At 42.4% G+C, this 18,252-nt stretch overlaps 1 protein-coding gene across 2 annotated transcripts in view; it reads left to right on the forward strand.

The window, feature by feature from the left end:
* The first annotated feature begins 202 nt into the window (after positions 1-202).
* The window catches only part of mrpl27 (mitochondrial ribosomal protein L27), a 39,922-nt gene continuing 21,872 nt past the window's right edge, over positions 203-18,252 (forward strand). The window contains exons 1-4 of one of the 2 annotated variants that reach the window (XM_080208950.1): positions 203-487; positions 5,358-5,483; positions 9,831-9,898; positions 16,940-17,529. In XM_080208950.1, the coding sequence (XP_080065076.1) occupies positions 445-487; positions 5,358-5,483; positions 9,831-9,898; positions 16,940-17,080 (378 nt within the window). In that variant the 5' untranslated portion in view covers positions 203-444 and the 3' untranslated portion in view covers positions 17,081-17,529. Of the gene's footprint in view, positions 488-5,357; positions 5,484-9,830; positions 9,899-16,939; positions 17,530-18,252 lie in introns of those variants that run through there. The other variant, XM_080208948.1, reaches the window with a different exon arrangement.

The following is an 18,252-nucleotide window of genomic DNA, read 5'->3' on the forward strand; positions in this document are numbered from 1 at the left end:
ATTTGATGGACGGTTCGGGCTACCAATCAGAGAACAGCATTGATTAACAACCAGATGGCCGAAAATGATTTAAACATATAAATTGAAACAAAGAACATTTATAAATGTTTGTAGACAAAGAGTCAAGTGTTTTGTTTTAAATATTTTTGAATTTTGGTATTAACAAAAGGCTGTCCAATCAGTGACACCTGTATATCGCTCTGTCAGATTAACGCATGTGTAGTACAGTCGGCAGTGTTTGAGGTGCTGGATAACGGAAATCGAACTCTGGGGTTTGACGTTTTCTCCTCGAGAGGCCAAAAGTAAAAATCTTAATGAATCATTTATTATTCTGAGAAGGTTATGGAAAGAAGGTTAAGGGAAAATGCGCTGTTGGAACACCCTTTAACCTTTGCTGAAGTTCGTACCTAGTGGTGTCGTTGAGCCGGGTTGGAGATCAGTAAGATGGCGGCGCTCGTGTCCTTTGTCAGGAGCTGTGCTCAAGCCGGTGAGTTACACAACTTATCTCACTTAACCCAGACACTGGGAAGCAGTCTCGGGCTGGAGAAACTGCAGTCAATTTTACAAGCTGCCGAAATGTTTTTTTTATGTTTAATTATTTTGGTTTTAGATTTGATGAAAAGACACAAAGTGGAAAAAAAAGTTGTGACCTGCCAGTTTCTTAACACGGTGCATTGTGGAACCAACTAGTGATTACGTTGGTTTAGCTTTTAATATTGTGTAATGGGGCACAATTTCCTTCTCTATATACTCTATGAACGTTACGTTTTGTCTGTGTAGCGTGCACGAAACAATGCTTTACGCTGTATCCCAATACATGTGACAATAATAATAAATTAAATCAAAATTACTGAACCATAGATTTTGTTTACAGCCCAAATGGCCCATCGTGTTTTAGTTAGTTCTCCAAAGGTGCATTTCACTGAGTGTGTTCCTCTGTAACCCACACATATTTCATTTTCAAATCATAATCTCTGCTTGAATGCCTGTTTAAAGTTTGTTTGTTTATTATTGGCCCGAGTAGGGTTTACATTAACATCGCAATAAAGGAACTGTGAAAATTTGAACCTGCCTCCACCCCATGCTCAGGAAGTGCGTTCCAGATCCTCTCTGTCTGCACATGTGGATTTAAATCTGGGCCAAGAACAGAAAATGCTGGAAAATCTCAGCAGGTCTGACAGCATCTGTGGTGAGAGAATAGAGCCAAAGAGGATGGCCTCTTGTCAGAGCTAAAGATGAAGAAAATAGGAAAAATTTATATTATGATGGCAGGGTGAAGGGGGCTGTAATTGGACAAAAGGAATGTAAATAGTGGTGATAGAGACAGGAAAAGGTGCTAAGCGCCCAATTGAATGATTGGAATGTGCAAATGACAGAATAAAAGTAGAGATTGTCAGGGGACAACCTGATTCTCTTTCCACAGATGCTGTCAGACCTGAGTTTTTCCAGCATCTACAAGATTTTGCCTTTAAATCAGGTCTCTGGTTCTTGATCCACCGAAAAGAATAGTTTCTCCCTATCTACTCTTTCCAGATTCCTTGTGATCTTGAATATTTCCATCAAATCTCCCCTCGACCTTCTCTTCAAGAAGAATAGTCCTAACTCCTATGATCTACAACATAACTGTTTCTTCATCCCTGGAACAATTTGTGCCCTCGCTAATGCCTTCACATCCTTCATAAGGTGTACTGTCCACAAAATATATGCAGTACTCTAGTTGAAGTCAAGCCAGTGTTTGAAAGAGGTTTACCCTAACTTTCTTCTTTAGCACCGTGTGCACCTTTTGAAGCCCAGATGTTATATGCTCTATTAGCTGCTCACTCACCATGTCCTGCCAAGTTTAATGATTTATGCACATGTACACTTGGGCCCCTCTGCCCATGTGTTTTCTTTAGGATTGTACCAGTTATTTTCTATTGCCTCTCTTCCTTTTTACTAAAGTGAATCACCTCTCTCTTTTTTTGCCTGCTCGACTAAACTGTCTATAATTTTTGAAGCTCTACACAATCCTTACTGTTCACAAAACTTCCAAATTGTGCCCAATATACCAAGGTGTAAGTTATTAATATGCATCGGGGAGTGTTGTAGGGCTTCTTGGTGTTCAGCCTTTTAATTTATTACATAGGAATAAATTTTGTACCCTTCAAGTAGTCAGACTAAGTCACAAGAGTTTTTCAGAATCACTGTTTATTTAAACTACATAGCAAGGACTCTGGAAAGCATGTTAGTGGCCAGAGTATGGGTTTCAGGATTGCACAAGCAAATATACTTTCAGGTTCAATTATGAGTAATTAACACATACCACTCAAGGTACAGGAATTATCTCTATCCACTCTCAACTATTGAATACAGTTGCATATGCATAAGATACAAATGTTAAAACCAATCACCACTGTTGCATGCCTGACTAATTATAATATCCAATCAGTGTAAATGTTTGATCATGTTAGCTGGCCATTGTTATAAGTATCCTTGACATCCCAGCTTGTCCAGATTTGTATGGATCATTTACTTCTCCCAGATACAGATGTCTGATCTAATGAATTCTTTCATATTAAAGGCCTTTGTTAGATAAACCTATATTCGAGGGTTTCCTCCCTTGCAATTAGGCCTTGACACTTATCTAGGTTGGCTTTAATAATGTGGTTTCTCTCATAGCAACTTAAGTGATTTTTAAACTTGGGTGATCATTAACCATTTCAGAGGGAATCCTAACTTCCTGGGAAACTCCACTATAAACTTTCTTGCAGTCTGAAAAACAATCTTTAACCACTACTCTGTTTGCTGTCACTCAGCCAATTTTGTATCCATGTGGCTACTGCCCCTTTTATACCATAAGCTGTAACTTTGCTCATAAATCTGTTTGCAAAAATAATCTAATGAATTTTGAAAGTCCATCAGCAGCATTAACTCAGCAACCCTCTCTGTTATCTCATCAGAAATCTCATAAGTTGGTTAAATACAATTTTCCCTCAAATCCATACAATTTTTCCTTAATTGACTCATTTATCTGTGTGACTATTACTTTTGTCCTGAATTATCATTTCTAAAAGCATTCCAACCACTAAGATTAAACTTGAGATAAAAGCAAATTACTGTGGATGCTCAAATCTGAAACAAAAAAAGTGCTGGAAAATCTGTTAGCTCTGTTTTGCCTCCACAGATGCTACTGAGATTTTCCAGCATTTTCTGTTTTTGTTGTGTTGACAAAAATGAAGCTGGGATTAACTTTACACATTTTTTTGAACAAGGGTCCAATATTTACAATTCTTCAGTCCTCTGGCACTTGCAGGAAAATTGGAAAAATTTTGGCCAATGCCTCTACAGTTTCCATGATCATAGAGTTTTGCAGCATAGAAAGAGGTCCTTCGGTCTATCATGTATGTGCTAGCCATCAAGCATCTATTCTAATTCTATTTTCTAGCACTGGATTCATAGCCTTGTTTGCTATGGCTTTTCAAATGCTCATCTAAATGCTTCTTAAATGTTGAATGTTTTTGCCTCTACCACTCTTTTCCAGGCAGTGAGTTTCAAATTTCAACCGCCCACTGGGTGAAAAAGATGTTCATCAAATCCACTTTAAATCTCTGGCTTCTTAACTTACATCTATGCCTCCTGGTTATTGATCCCTCGACTAAGGGGAAATGTTTCTTCCTATCTATATCCCTCACAATGTTGTATACTGTGAAGAGGTCCCCCTTCAGCCTTCCCTGCTCTAAGGAAAACCAACCCAGCTAAACTCCTCATAGCTGAAAAGCTCCAGCCCAGACAACATCCTGGTAAATCTCCTCTGCACCCTTTCTAATGCAATCATATCCTTTCTGCAGTGCAGCAACCAGAACTCCACACTACTATTGCCATTGTGTGCACTAATGAGCAATTAGAAGTAAAATTTGAAATTTTTCAGCCAGTTCCTCCTCATCAGCCAAGTGTAAACCACTGAAGCACAGGTCAGGGCACTTGTTGGTTATATGCACCATGCTTTGCGCTTCACCGTTGCACGGGGTTGAGTCATGGTGTCCCCAACGAAAGAGAATGTTGTAACAGGGTCTGACTCCAATGCAAAACCTCTTCAGTTTGACCCATTCCCCATGGGAGGTTGAAGCCTGAGATTTCCAATGTGAGATCATCAACCAAACGTTGATTTTGGGTATTTGTTGTTGTTGTGCCACAGATCCTTCCACAGTACCATCTGACTTGGGCTGATTGGTCCAGTTTGGCTGCCTTGATGAGGCATTTGCTTGGTGGATGGTGAGTGTGTGATGTCTTCTATCAGTGGCAGATTAGGATTTTTGTGCATTCTTTCTAGCAATCATGCTGTGCTAGTTACACAACGGATTTGTGGTGGTGCAGTGTTACAGAGCACAAATAGCCAATTTGTGTTTGTTTATTGGATTGCTCCCAAGATGCTCCTCATGGTTTCATTCAGCTGGACACCTATCAGCTTGCAATGCACAAATTTCTTCCAGGCAGAGGTGCTCTAATTAGCTACTGAATAGCAAAAAGCCAAAGGTGAGGTTATTGAAGTTCTGGTTTGGCTCCCAAATGGTTCCTGCTAGTTTGTTGATGAGATTATTGAGTCTTCAGTTCAGTTGAGACTTTCTGGAGGTGTGGTTTGAAAGTCAGTGTGCAGTCCAAAATGATACCAACAGAGGTAGGTGTAGAGTGATGTTTGATGTTGCTGCACACAGTACTCTAACACTACATTAGGGAAATGAGGAAACCTAGGATAGTACTGATTTTATCTGTCTGAAGTAGAATAGAGGAAATGGGTTCAAACAACAATGTGCATTTATGTAGCACCTTTTAAAATAGTGAAATGTCAAGCACTTGATTAACTGCTTTCTTGATGTTGTTCTGCATTGTCTAGTCATGTTGAGTTTACTTGGGCTTTCTTTCAATATGATTCCACGTAATTTCAATGTCCTAGCTCTGACCATCTTCAGCTGTTTCTTCATGACCTTCCCTGTGTCATTTGTCAATGAGCACTATTTGTGACTCCTTGGATACTGAAGCAGTCCATGTGCAAATGCAACAAGATTATGTCCCACAAATGAATTTTTAAATTATGGTGAACATGTATTATTCAAGTTACCTTCATGCATATCCTCACTTGTCCATCTAAAAGTTCTCTAGCATTGTTTTCAAGTTATCCAACTTGGTTTCCAATTTTGAGCTGTTTTCTATTCTTCCACAAATTTGATATAATTTCCTAATCATTTCATTTCTTATTCTGTCAACATCTAAATTAGAAATAATACGCCAGTCTAAGTGAAATTTCTTAATGAGTATTCTTTAATCCTCTAATGTAATGGTTTGGTTTAGTAACATGCTTTTTCCTTCTAATATTCCTACAGGATTTTTAACTTTTCCACAGCCGTTGGTAACTACTTTGAGATGTGCATCCAAGAAGGCAGGAGGCAGTTCCAAAAATCTCGGTGGCAAGAGCCCAGGTCGACGTTATGGGTGGAAGAAGGGAGATGGTATATAATGGTTTTGACCAGCAATGTTTTTCCATGGGGAACTGAATGATACTGCTTAATTAACAATGGTGGCAGCAACTATCATTGAGTTTAAAAACCAGGTTTCAAGGAGAGCTAAAAATTCACACCTCTGAAATACCAAAAATAGTGGCCCATTATTGACCCTTGGAACAGCATTGTCTGTCACCTTCCAATCCTGAAAGAACAATTCTTTGCTGTCCTTAAGCCAATGACTCTGGGCCACCTAATCTTAATCTAGTTAATTTAATAAATCCTATATATGGTACTTCAGCAAGGACTTTTTAAAGTGCTACACAGCCAATACCCAGTGCATTTCCTTCATTAGCCTTCTGTTTCACTTTCTAAAGAAAATTAAATTAGTTGAGCACAATCTGTCTTTTACAAATTTGTTTATGCTCACCAATTAATTCAAATCTCTCCAACTGCCTTCAGATTGTGTCAAACCTTGCCCCTATTGAGGGTAAACAGAAGGGGTTGTAGTTATTAGAATTTAGAGTAGATGAGGCACCTGGTCTGGATGGTATGCATTCTAGGTGGTAAAGAAAGTGGGAGTGCAGAAAGAGGAAGCACTTGGCATGATCTTTCATTTTGACCAAAGGTAATAGAGAAAAGCCAAAGGACTGAAGAGTGGTAAATATTCTTATTCGAAGGAAGGATGTAATAACATGTGGTCGAGAAGGTTTAAACCAAGTTGCCAGCGATTTGAAGACCAGCATGTGAAAGTGGGAAAGAGGAACAAGGTGCATAAGAGTGAGAATGATAATAGTACTAGAGAAGGAAGTAATACCATATTAGATGGAAGTAACTTAAGATGGAATGTAAAGATATGATGACCACTCTTGTTTCAAGTTTTCCCCCACAGACACTTGACCTGCCTCATTCCCCATTATCACATCCAACCATGCCTCCTTTCTTGCTGACCCAAGCATAACAAAGTTCTTCTGAACACATTTCAGAAATTCTATTTCTTCCTTATCCTTTACTCTAACATTATCCTGATTGAATTTGGGTAATTAAAATCTCCCAATATCACCAATCTATAATTTTGCTCATCTGGCAGATTTGCATATCTGTTTCTCTTGCTATTTGGAGGCATATGGGATAGCACGAGCTGTGTGAATTTTTTTTGCTTCTCAGTTCTAAACAATTGGATTCTGTACTTCCTCAAAGATATTCTGTGTTTCCAACACTACAATGTCCTCCCTAATTGGTGCTACCACCCACCTCCCTTTTTTCCTTTCTGTCTTCTCTTAATCTTGAATATTAGTGCACAGTCTTCATAATTTTTCAGCTATTCCATTATTGCCACTACATAATTTTCCCACAGTTATTTGTACTTGTAACTCGCCAACCTTTTTGTCACAAAATCTGCATTTATTTACATGCTCTGTAAACCTGACTTCAGCTCATAATTAGTTTACTAATTCACTCTTTAGAACTTCCAAGACTTCAACTCCTTCATGTGCTGGTGCCCAATCCTGTCAATTTAGTTTAAACCATTCCTAATCAGTCAATCTATCTTTGAGGACAGTGATAACAGTTCTATTGAATGCAAGCCATTGTTTTGAATAAGTGCCTTTTAAGCCAAAACTATTCCCAAGAAACTAATTCTCATCTGAAAATTATCTCCAACTTCAGGCATAGCCATAGACTAAACAAGGGAACCTCCACTGGGGAATGGTGAATATTGCAAGAATGTAACAGAGCTTAATCCAATGCAACTTCTGTTTCAACGTTTGTATCATACCCATAATGTCAAAGATATTTCTTTAGAAATGAGGGAAAGGTTCAAGTCGGAAGAGTGATGGAATGTTTTCCACTTGCCTGGGTGAATACAGTTCCAACAACATTCAAGAAGCTCAATGCAAACCAGAACAAAGTAGCCCATTTGATTGGTACTCCATCCACTCCCTCCATCACCAATGCAATGTGTACCATAGACAGGATATATAACAGCAACTCGCCAAGTCTCCTTCGATGGCACCTTCCAAACCTGTGACCCATACACCTACAAGGATAGGGGCAGCAGATACATGTGAATATTACCACCTGCAATATCCTCTCAAAGCCACACACCAAACTGACTTGAAAGTATATTGTCTCTCCTTTACTATCACTGCACCTCTCTCCCAAGCAGCATTGTGGATGTACCACATGGACTGCAGCAGTTCAAAAAGGTAACTCACCAATAACCTCTTAAGGGCAAAAAAAATGCTGGCCCAGCCAGTGACACATGTTCTGTGAAAGAATAAGAACATAAGAAATAGGAGCAGGAGTAGGCCATCTAGCTCTTCGAGCCTGCCCCGCCATTCAATAAGATCATGGCTGATCTGAAGTGGATCAGTTCCCCTCTCCCTCTCCCTCTCCCTCTCCCTCTCCCTCTCCCTCTCCCTCTCCCTCTCCCTCTCCCTCTCCCTCTCCCTCTCCCTCTCCCTCTCCCTCTCCCTCTCCCTCTCCCTCTCCCTCTCCCTCTCCCTCTCCCTCTCCCTCTCCCTCTCCCTCTCCCTCTCCCTCTCCCTCTCCCTCTCCCTCTCCCTCTCCCTCTTCTCCCTTCCCCCCCCCCCCCCCACAACCCTTAATTCCCTTGTCTGTCAAAAACCTATCTGTGACTTAAATATATTTAGTGAGGTAGCCTCTGCCACTTCAATGGGCAGAGAATTCCAGAGATTCACCACCCTTTGAGTGAAGAAGTTCCTCCTCAACTCTGATCTAAACTGCACCCCCCCCCCCTCCCCCGCCATCTTGAGGCTGTGCCCTCTAGTCCTGCTATCCTTTGAGTGGAAAGAATCTCTCTACCTCTACCCTATCCATCCCTTTCATTATCTTATACATCTCTAAGATTCCTCCCCCCATCCTTCTAAACTCCGAGTACAGACCCAGTCTATTTAGTCTCTCCTCATAGTCCAACCCCCTCATCTCTGGTATCAGCCTAGTGAACCTCCTCTGCACAACCCCCAAGGCCAAAATATTGTTGTGCAAGTGCACACGGTACTCCAGCTGCAGCCTCACCAGTGCCCTGTACAGTCACAGCAAGACCTCCCTGCTTTATATTCGATCCCCCTTGCTATAAAGGCCAGCATCCCATTTGCCTTCTTGATCACCTGCAGACTGGGTTTTTGTGACTCATGCACAAAGACCCCCAGGTCCCTCTGCACTGTAGCATGCTGCAGCTTTTCACCCTTTAAATAATAATCCCTCCTACTATTATTTCTGCCAAAGTGGATAACCTCACACTTGCTAACATTGTACTCCATCTGCCAGGTCCTCGCCCACTCGCTCAGCCTATCCAGATCCCTCTGCAGACTTTCCACATCCTCCGCACAATTTGCTTTTCCACTCATCTTTGTGTCATCAGCAAATTTCGTCACCCTACACTCAGCCCCCTCCTCCAGATCATCTATATAAATGGTAAATAGCTGAGGCCCAGCACCAATCCCTGCGGCACTCCACTAGTCACCAACCACCAATCAAATAGCACCCATTGATACCAACTCTCTGCCTTCTATTAGACAACCAATCCTCTATCCACGCTAACACCTTATCCCCAACTCCATGCACCCTAACCTTCTGAAGCAACCTTTTGTGAGGCACCTTATCAAACGCCTTTTGAAAATCTAGAAACACCACATCCACCGGTTCCCCTCTGTCTACCGCACTAGTCACGTCCTCAGAAATCCAATAAATTCGTCAAACACGACTTCCCCTTAACGAATCCATGCTGCGGATTCAAAACAAAATAAATCCACACATGAGCAGTAACCTGTTATTGCTGAACTTGTCTGCAATAAACACCAAAATGTTTTGTCTGTTCTACTCAGTTCTCAAAAATCATTCAATGTAAATTGTATTGGAGTATCTGGAGCAATGAAAAGTTCTGTATAAAACACAAGTTGTTTCTAAAGCGAAGTTCTTTGCAAGTGTCAAACAGGGCAGTGTCATGTCAATTAGTTATATCTGTTGAGCTGATGTTTTCTGTCTTTTTAAAATCTGTGGGAAAACTTCTCAAACTGTAAATATAATTTTAAAATAACTTTTTGCCACCTTCCTAGTTCCCTGTTTGACTGTGGAGGGTCTCACAGCTGTTTTCCCCATACACTATCCAGTGCAAGTATTAGATAATCCTAACTATTTTCCCCATTTACCTGTTGCAGGTACCCAGACCAACTGAAATGCCTAAAGTGCAATCTAGTGATATTGAGGAGAGCAAGCTGGAGTCTCAATTGCAGATATTTAATGGTTTTAGATTTGGACTACTTTGCACCCCTTGTAAACATTATCAGCCTTCCCTGAAGCTGGAATAATTACTATTTGCCTTTCTTCTCATAGGGGATTTTGTTCGTATAGGAAACATTCTGGCAACTCAGCGCCTGATTCGCTGGCATCCAGGAGCAAATGTAAGTTACTACTGTACCAGTATTTAGGGCAATGGAGAAGGTTCAGATCTGTTACTTTTGTGAAATATTTTAATGTCCTGAGAGGTTGCAGAGGAAACTTACCAGACTGATTCCAGGGATGAGAGATTTTAGCAACGAGGTTAGGTTGGAGAAGCATAGGTTATTTGGAGCAAAGGAGTTTATGGGGAAGGTTTGAGAGAGCTGTAAAAGATGGATAGGTTTGGATAAGGTAGACAAAAGCTGATCCTAGTCACTTGTGTATTAAGGACTAAAGGACAACTTTGGGCAAGAGTTGCAGGGGATTATGAGGAAGAACTTTTTTTAATGCAATATAGTGATGACTTAGAACTTATGGATGACACAGCAACATAGTAGTTAACATTGCCTCACGGTGCCAGGGATTGGGTTTGATTCCTGGCTTGAGTCACTGTGTGGAGTCTGCAGTTCTCATGTCTGTATGGGTTTCCTCACACAGCCCAAGATGTGCATTGGCCATGCTAAATTGCCTCTTAGTTTCCCAAGGTGCGTAGGTTAGAGGGATATGTGGGGTCATGGGGATAGGACTTGGGTAGGATTGTTGTCAGTGCCGACTTGATGGGCCAAATAGCCTCTTTCTGCGCTGTAGGGATTCTATGATTTTAAGAACTTGAGGACCAAATGGCTGCCGCATCTACCAGAATAGCTCATTTTGTTTTTGGAGCCTTCCAGAAAACAGACTTTTTGTAGCATTATCTATCTTTTTCTGTTTCTGCCACCCATGATGGCCATAATTCTTAATGGCCAGTGGTGACAGCAAGTTTGGGGATAGATGGGGAGAGAAGAAATCATGGAGGTTTTTAACAATAGGAATGCTGTCTGGAGTATTAGATACATAAGAACATAAGAAATAGGAGCAGGAGTAGGCCAACTAGCCCTTTGAGCCTGCCCCGCCATTCAATAAGATCATGGCTGATCTGTCTTGACTCAGCTCCACATTCCCGCCCTCTCCCCATAACCCTTAATCCCTTCGCTTATCAAAAACCCATCAACCCGCGTCTTAAAAATATTTAGCAAGGCAGCCTCCACCACTTCAACGGGCAGAGAATTCCAGAGATTCACCACCCTTTGAGTGAAGAAGTTCCTCCTCAACTCTGTTCTAAACCGCCCCCCCCCCCCCCCCCCCCCCCCCCCCCTTATCTTGAGGCTGTGCTCCCTAGTCCTACTATCCTTTCTGAGCGGGAAGAGTCTCTCCACCTCTATCCTATCCATCCCATTCATCATCTTATACGTCTCAATGAGATCTCCCCTCATTCTTCTAAACTCTAACGAGTACAAGCCTAATTTATTCAGCCTCTCCTCATAGTTCAACCCCCTCAACTCCAGCATCAGCCGAGTAAACCTCCTCTGCACTCCGTCGAAGGCCAAAATATCCTTGCGTAAGTACAGCGCCCAAAACTGCACACAGTACTCCAGCTGCAGCCTCACCAATGCCCTATACAGCCGCAGCAAGACCTCCCTACTTTTATATTCAATCCCCCTCACTATGAAGGCCAGCATCCCATTCGCCTCCCTGACCACCTGCTGCACCTGCAAGCTGGGTTTTTGCGACTCATGCACAAGGACCCCGAGGTCCCTCTGCACTGTCACCTGATGCAGTTTTTCTCCACGTAAGTAATAATCCTTCCTACCATTATTCCTACCAAAGTGGACCACCTCGCACTTGCCAACATTAAATTCCATTTGCCAGTTCCTGGCCCATTCGCCCAGCCTATCTAGATCCTTCTGTAGACTCTCCTCACCCTCCGCACAATTTGCCTTTCCACCAATTTTGGTGTCATCAGCAAATTTCGACACCCTACACTCGGTTCCCTCCCCCAGATCATCTATATAAATGGTAAATAGCTGAGGCCCCAGCACTGAACCCTGGGGCACTCCACTAGTCACCATCCGCCAATCCGAATAGCACCCATTGACCCCCACTCTCTGCCTCCTATTTGACAACCAGTCCTCTATCCACGCTAACACCCTACCCCCAACTCCATGCCCCCTTACCTTCTGCAATAACCTCTTGTGAGGTACCTTGTCAAATGCCTTCTGAAAATCCAGAAAGACCACATCCACTGGCTCTCCTCTATCCGCCGCCCTAGACACATCCTCATAGAACTCCAGTAAATTTGTCAGACACGACTTCGCTTTAAGGAAACCGTGCTGCGTCTGCTCTATCAAGCAGTTCCCCTCAAGATTGTTCACCTTTTTCAAACTCTATTCAGAAGGAATGGTGCAGGAATGAACTTGAGTACTTGTAAAACTGCTTAAACTGGGAGCAGGGCAATGCACTTGTTATGTGGAGAGGAGAATGTTGGCTGTTGGAGTCAAAGCACCCAGGATTGTCTTAGTATCAAGGGCAGGAAACTGGCATCTATCAATTCTTCTGGGTCATGGGATCAAACAACAGCACAGGTTGGCAGTGAACAAAAGTGATTGACAGCAGGGTGGGTAGCACAGGCACACGGAGCTTCCACCTCTTTGCATCCTGCACTAGATGTAAGTGTTGTGTTATGAGATGGTGGGATTGGTTGAGCAGGAGAAGGATTGTAGTACAGTGGTAATGTTACTGGACTAGTAACACAGGCTGGGATTGATGCACTAGAGACATGAGTTCAAGTCCCACCATTTCAGTTGGGAGAACTTAAACTTAAATCATTAATAAATCTGGAATAATATACCAATCAGATGATCACAAAATGGCTGGATTGTCATGAAAAGCAATTTGGGCCATTAATGTTCTTTAGGGGAGAATATCTGCTGTTCTAGCCCATATTTGATGCCAGATCCATGGCTGTTAACTGCCTTTTGAAATGGCCTAGCAAGTTACTCTGTTATATTAAACCACTACAGAAAAATTAAAACAAAATAACCAGACAGACCATCTGCATAGTGGTATATGTTTGAGAGGGAGTGGACCTTGGAGTTAACATTGACTCCAGACCCAATGAAGTCTCAAGATCTAAGATCAAACATGGGCAAGGAAACCTCTTGTAATTGGCCATCTACTGCCACCCCTCTATTGATGAATCAGTATTCTTCCATGTTGAACACCCTTGAAAGACGTATTGCTGTGTTACCATCACTTGGACAGCAATATTGAAACTGTATGAAAACACAATTACAAAATTGGTATCTACCTGACAATATGGAAAATTGACCAGGTATCCTGTCTACTGTTAAAGGCAAGGTTGGATAAATAAAGTGAATCCCCCAATTCTCTCCCTTATTGTCCAATCAGTATGGTGTTTTGAAAAGATGGACCCGTGTTTCTAAAACCCTTTAGCACGTGGTGAGTTTAAATAACCAGTAGACATGTGTGGGTTTAAAAATAAAGATTATTTATTCAGATACTCCCAAGTCTAAACAATACATGTTACACACCACACTCAAAGCTACAACTGAAGAAGATGGTGCACATCCACAAGTATTTCTGTAAAGAGATGCATGTTGTGGAAGGTTTTCATCTTGCACTCACTCAGACTGATGCAAGAACCACCAAATTTCAGAGGGAACAATTTATACTGCATGACAAAAGGGTGCTGTTTAGTTAGCAAGTTATCTGATTGGTCGAGATGTTGCCACGGGAATGGCGAATGAACTAGAGAAATTTTACTTGAAAGCCCATGCTTCTGTTTATTTTGTTTATTAATAATATCTGAACCAATTATAGCTGACTTGTCAACCAGTTAACACCTTTCTTCTCACACAGCATAAATTGTTATTCACTTTGAAATTTGGCATTCTTGTGTTTGTTCTTGCGAGTGCAAGATGAAAAGCTTCGACATTTTTTTTTCAGCCATACACAAGTTCTGTGCTAGTAAGCAACTTGTACGAACATAAGAACATAAGAAATAGGAGCAGGAGTAGGCCATCTAGCCCTTCGAGCCTGCCCCGCCATTCAATAAGATCATGGCTGATCTGTCGTGGCTCAGTTCCACTTTCCCACCCTCTCCCCATAACCCTTAATCCCCTCTCATCAAAAACCCATCAACCCGCGTCTTAAAAATATTTAGTGAGGCAGCCTCCACCACTTCAACGGGCAGAGAATTCCAGAGATTCACCACCCTTTGAGTGAAGAAGTTCCTCCTCAACTCCGTTCTAAACCGCCTCCCCTTTATCTTGAGGCTGTGCCCCCAGTCCTATTATCCTTTCTGAGCGGGAAGAGCCTCTCCACCTCTATCCTATCCATCCCATTCATCATCTTATACATCTCAATGAGATCTCCCCTCATTCTTCTAAACTCTAACGAGTACAAGCCTAGTTTATTCAGCCTCTCCTCATAGCTCAACCCCCTCAACTCTGGTATCAGCCTAGTAAACCTCCTCTGCACTCCCTCCAAGGCCAAAATATCTTTGCACAGGTGCGGCGCCCAAAACTGCACACAGTACTCCAGCTGCGGCCTCTTGTTGTAGGAGATCAGTCATTGTTAGCTGGGTGAAGAAAGGAGTCCTTTTCTACTCTTGGACTGTAGTTCAAATCTATCCACGTAGATATCCAGATTGCTGCATGATTCCGTCAGAGATAAATATTCAGCAGGTTGCAAAACCACGTACTTGTGATGGTCACATCAGGTAGTTAAATTTCTTTTACGTGTTGACTGGGAGTTTTGGCATCAAGTTGGAAGGCTTTTAAAAGCTTTACAGCTTCCAGGTTCTTAAATGGTAAAGCTGACTTCCTTTTCTGCAGTTGCTACCTGGTGTCTTGTGCAGACAGCCCTCGTCTTTTCCTGGGCCTTGGCATAATAGATTTTAGTATTAATGGCCAGTTTCAGATTCATGATCATTCTAGATGGTCAGTTGTTGTTGGTCTACTTTGATGCCACAAATAGTGGAGTCTTACATTTATTCTTTGAATAACTGGTCTCTTCAGCTCTCTTTTAAAGGTTTGACCTTGGAGACAAGATGTTTAGAGATCTATTGACTTTACATTTTGTTAATTATAGACAATAGCATTTGTAAGTCAAATAAAATTCATCTTGATATGTCCATATAGGCCTATTAGTTTAACATCTGTTGTAGGTAAAATGTTAGAATCCGTCATCAAGGAGGAAATAGCGAGGCATCTTGAGGGGAACTGCTTGATAGAGCAGACGCAGCACGGTTTCGTTAAAGGGAAGTCATGTCTGACAAATTTACTGGAGTTCTATGAGGATGTGTCTAGGGCGGTGGATAGAGGAGAGCCGGTGGATGCGGTCTTTCTGGATTTTCAGAAGGCGTTTGACAAGGTACCTCACAAGAGGTTATTGCAGAAGGTCAGGGGGCATGGAGTTGGGGGTAGGGTGTTAGCGTGGATAGAGGACTAGTTGTCAAATAGGAGGCAGAGAGTGGGGGTCAATGGGTGCTATTCGGATTGGCGGATGGTGACTAGTGGAATGCCCCAGGGGTCGATGCTGGGGCCTCAGCTATTTACCATTTATATAGATGATCTGGAGGAGGGAACCAAGTGTAGGGTGTCGAAATTTGCTGATGACACCAAAATTGGTGGAAAGGCAAATTGTGCGGAGGGTGGGGAGAGTCTACAGAAGGATCTAGATAGGCTGGGCAAATGGGCCAGGAAATGGCAAATGGAATTTAATGTTGGCAAGTGCGAGGTGGTCCACTTTGGTAGGAAGGATTATTACTTACGTGGAGAAAAACTGCAGCAGGCGACGGTGCAGAGGGACCTCGGGGTCCTTGTGCATGAGTCGCAAAAATCCAGCTCGCAGGTGGTCAGGAAGGCGAATGGGATGCTGGCCTTCATCGCGAGGGGGATTGAGTATAAAAGTAGGGAGGTCTTGCTGCGGCTGTATAGGGCATTGGTGAGGCTGCAGCTGGAGTACCGTGTGCAGTTTTGAGCGCTGTACTTACGCAAGGATATTTTGGCCTTGGAGGGAGTGCAGAGGAGGTTTACTAGGCTGATGCTGGAGTTGAGGGGGTTGAGCTATGAGGAGAGGCTGAATAAATTAGGCTTGTACTCGTTAGAGTTTAGAAGAATGAGGGGAGATCTCATTGAGACGTATAAGATGATGAATGGGATGGATAGGATAGAGACTCTTCCCGCTCAAAGGATAGTAGGACTAGGGGGCACAGCCTCAAGATAAAGTGGGGGCGGTTTAGAACGGAGTTGAGGAGGAACTTCTTCACTCAAAGGGTGGTGAATCTCTGGAATTCTCTGCCCGTTGAAGTGGTGGAGGCTACCTCGCTAAATATTTTTAAGATGCGGGTTGATGGGTTTTTGATAAGAGAGGGGATTAAGGGTTATGGGGAGAGGGTGGGAATGTGGAGCTGAGCCAAGACAGATCAGCCATGATCTTATTGAATGGCGGGGCAGGCTCAAAGGGCTAGTTGGCCTACTCCTCCTATTTCTTATGTTCTTGTGTTCACCCATGTCAATTCAGTTAGAACTTTCCAAAGGTTTGAGGTAGTTGTTGAATAAACAAATGTCACTTGATTCTTGACAGCCACCTTGAATGTCCATTTTAAAATACGAAAGACAGTTCCAGAAGCTTCAAGAATACAATCCATGTTTGAAATTATGAATAGCACTATGCTTTCACCAGGCATAGCACCCAAAAAGCAGAACAAATCCAATCTGACCAATTGCTGTTGTTTACCATGCATTTGTTCCCAGCACAAACAAAAGATTGAGTGCCAATCAGTATAATCCTCATCATGCTGTTTTAGGGTAATGTCCTAGGCCCACTCTATTCAGCTACTTCTAAATGACCATCCTGTTATCATAAGATCACGAGTGGGGATGTTTGATGATTCAACAATGTTCAGTATTATTTGCAACACCTTGGATACTGAAGTAGTCTGCATCTGTATGCTATCTGAACCACATTCAGACTTGGGTTGGTAAGTGGCAAATAACACACCACACAAGTGCCAGGTAATAAGAGAATCTAACCACCTCCTCCCCATGATCTTCAATAGCATTATCATTGCTGAATCTCCCACTAACAGTCTTTAACCAGAAACTTATTTGGCTACACAAGCAAGTCAGAAGCTGTTAACTCCTGACTCTACCTTACAGATGGTCGTAATGTTTTGTACAAACCAGGAATGTGATGGAATACTCTCCATTTGCATGGATGAACACAGCTCCAACAATACTCAACTCAATATTGTCCACAACAAAGCAACCCGCGTGATCGGCACCCATCCACTGCCTTAAACGCTCGTTTCTTCCATCAGTGGTGCACAGTGACAGCAGGGGTACCACGTACAAGACACGCTGCAACAGCATAAACCTCCCAAAGCACTCTTCCAACCTTCTACCACCTACAAGAACTAAGGCAACAGAAATGTGCGTCACCACTACCTACATGTTTCCTTCCAAGTCATACCATTCTGAGTTGGAACTATATTGCTATTCCTTCACTACTGCTTAGTCAAAATCCTGGAATTCCCTTCCTAACAGCATCTTGGGTGTACCTACACCAAATGCAGTAGTTCTAGAAGCAGCTTCTCAAAGGCAGTGATGTTCAAGAAATGAATGTGTACAATAGAAACTTGGCCAACTCTGAGGTTGAATGGAGGCTGGCAGAGTGAGTGAAACCACTAACTGAAAGAAGGTGCTTAAGTTCTTAGGGCATTGAAATTAACATAGAGGAGCAATATGTAAAATAGGTATCCAGAATGTCCTTGTCAGTACAGGTCATGTTGTTCTGATGGAATGAACCATATCGTGGTATTGGTCTGGGTTAGGGAACGGGACCAGATCAACCCATGCTCCAGTTGCTAGTTGCTATGAAGAAAAGCACTTATAAATTCCTTTCTGCTTTTGTCGTCTGTGTAGATTGTTTTGGGGTAAGTCTAGTTCTGGTCCTTGATGAACCAAGGGGAGCTTGCACCAGCACTGTTCCGTCTTTAAACCGAGGCAGATGCAAACTATCCCATGGTACTATTTGGAGAAGTTTGGTAGTTCTTGGAGTGTTGACTCAACATTAAAACAAATTTTCTGGTTGTTTTGTCCTGGTGTGCGCTGATTGGCTGACTGCATTAAGATGATGATTGGACTTCAAATGTAATTGTCGTAAGTGCTTTTGAGACCCTGAGGACATAATGTATGCATCTTGCATAAATGTAAGTTTCTTGTTAATTACCACTTGTTTGTTCCTGTTTTCCCTGAGGGTGCCAGTTCTTGCTGGAGTAATCCTTAAAAGTGCCATGTGCCAGCTATTCTCCAGGTCTTTGTCCCAAGTGGCTGTTCTTGATATGTAAGCCTAGGAGGCTCTTGACAAGCAGGATATCACAGCAGAGCCAATCCTACCCTCGCTGATAACCAAAGGTGCACACCTTAAGTAGAGATCACCGAGAGATCAGAATAATGGCTGCTTTTCCCTT

This window comes from Carcharhinus amblyrhynchos, chromosome 21, assembly GCF_965287045.1.
Source record: "Carcharhinus amblyrhynchos chromosome 21, sCarAmb.v2.hapA, whole genome shotgun sequence".
NCBI lineage: Eukaryota > Metazoa > Chordata > Chondrichthyes > Carcharhiniformes > Carcharhinidae > Carcharhinus > Carcharhinus amblyrhynchos.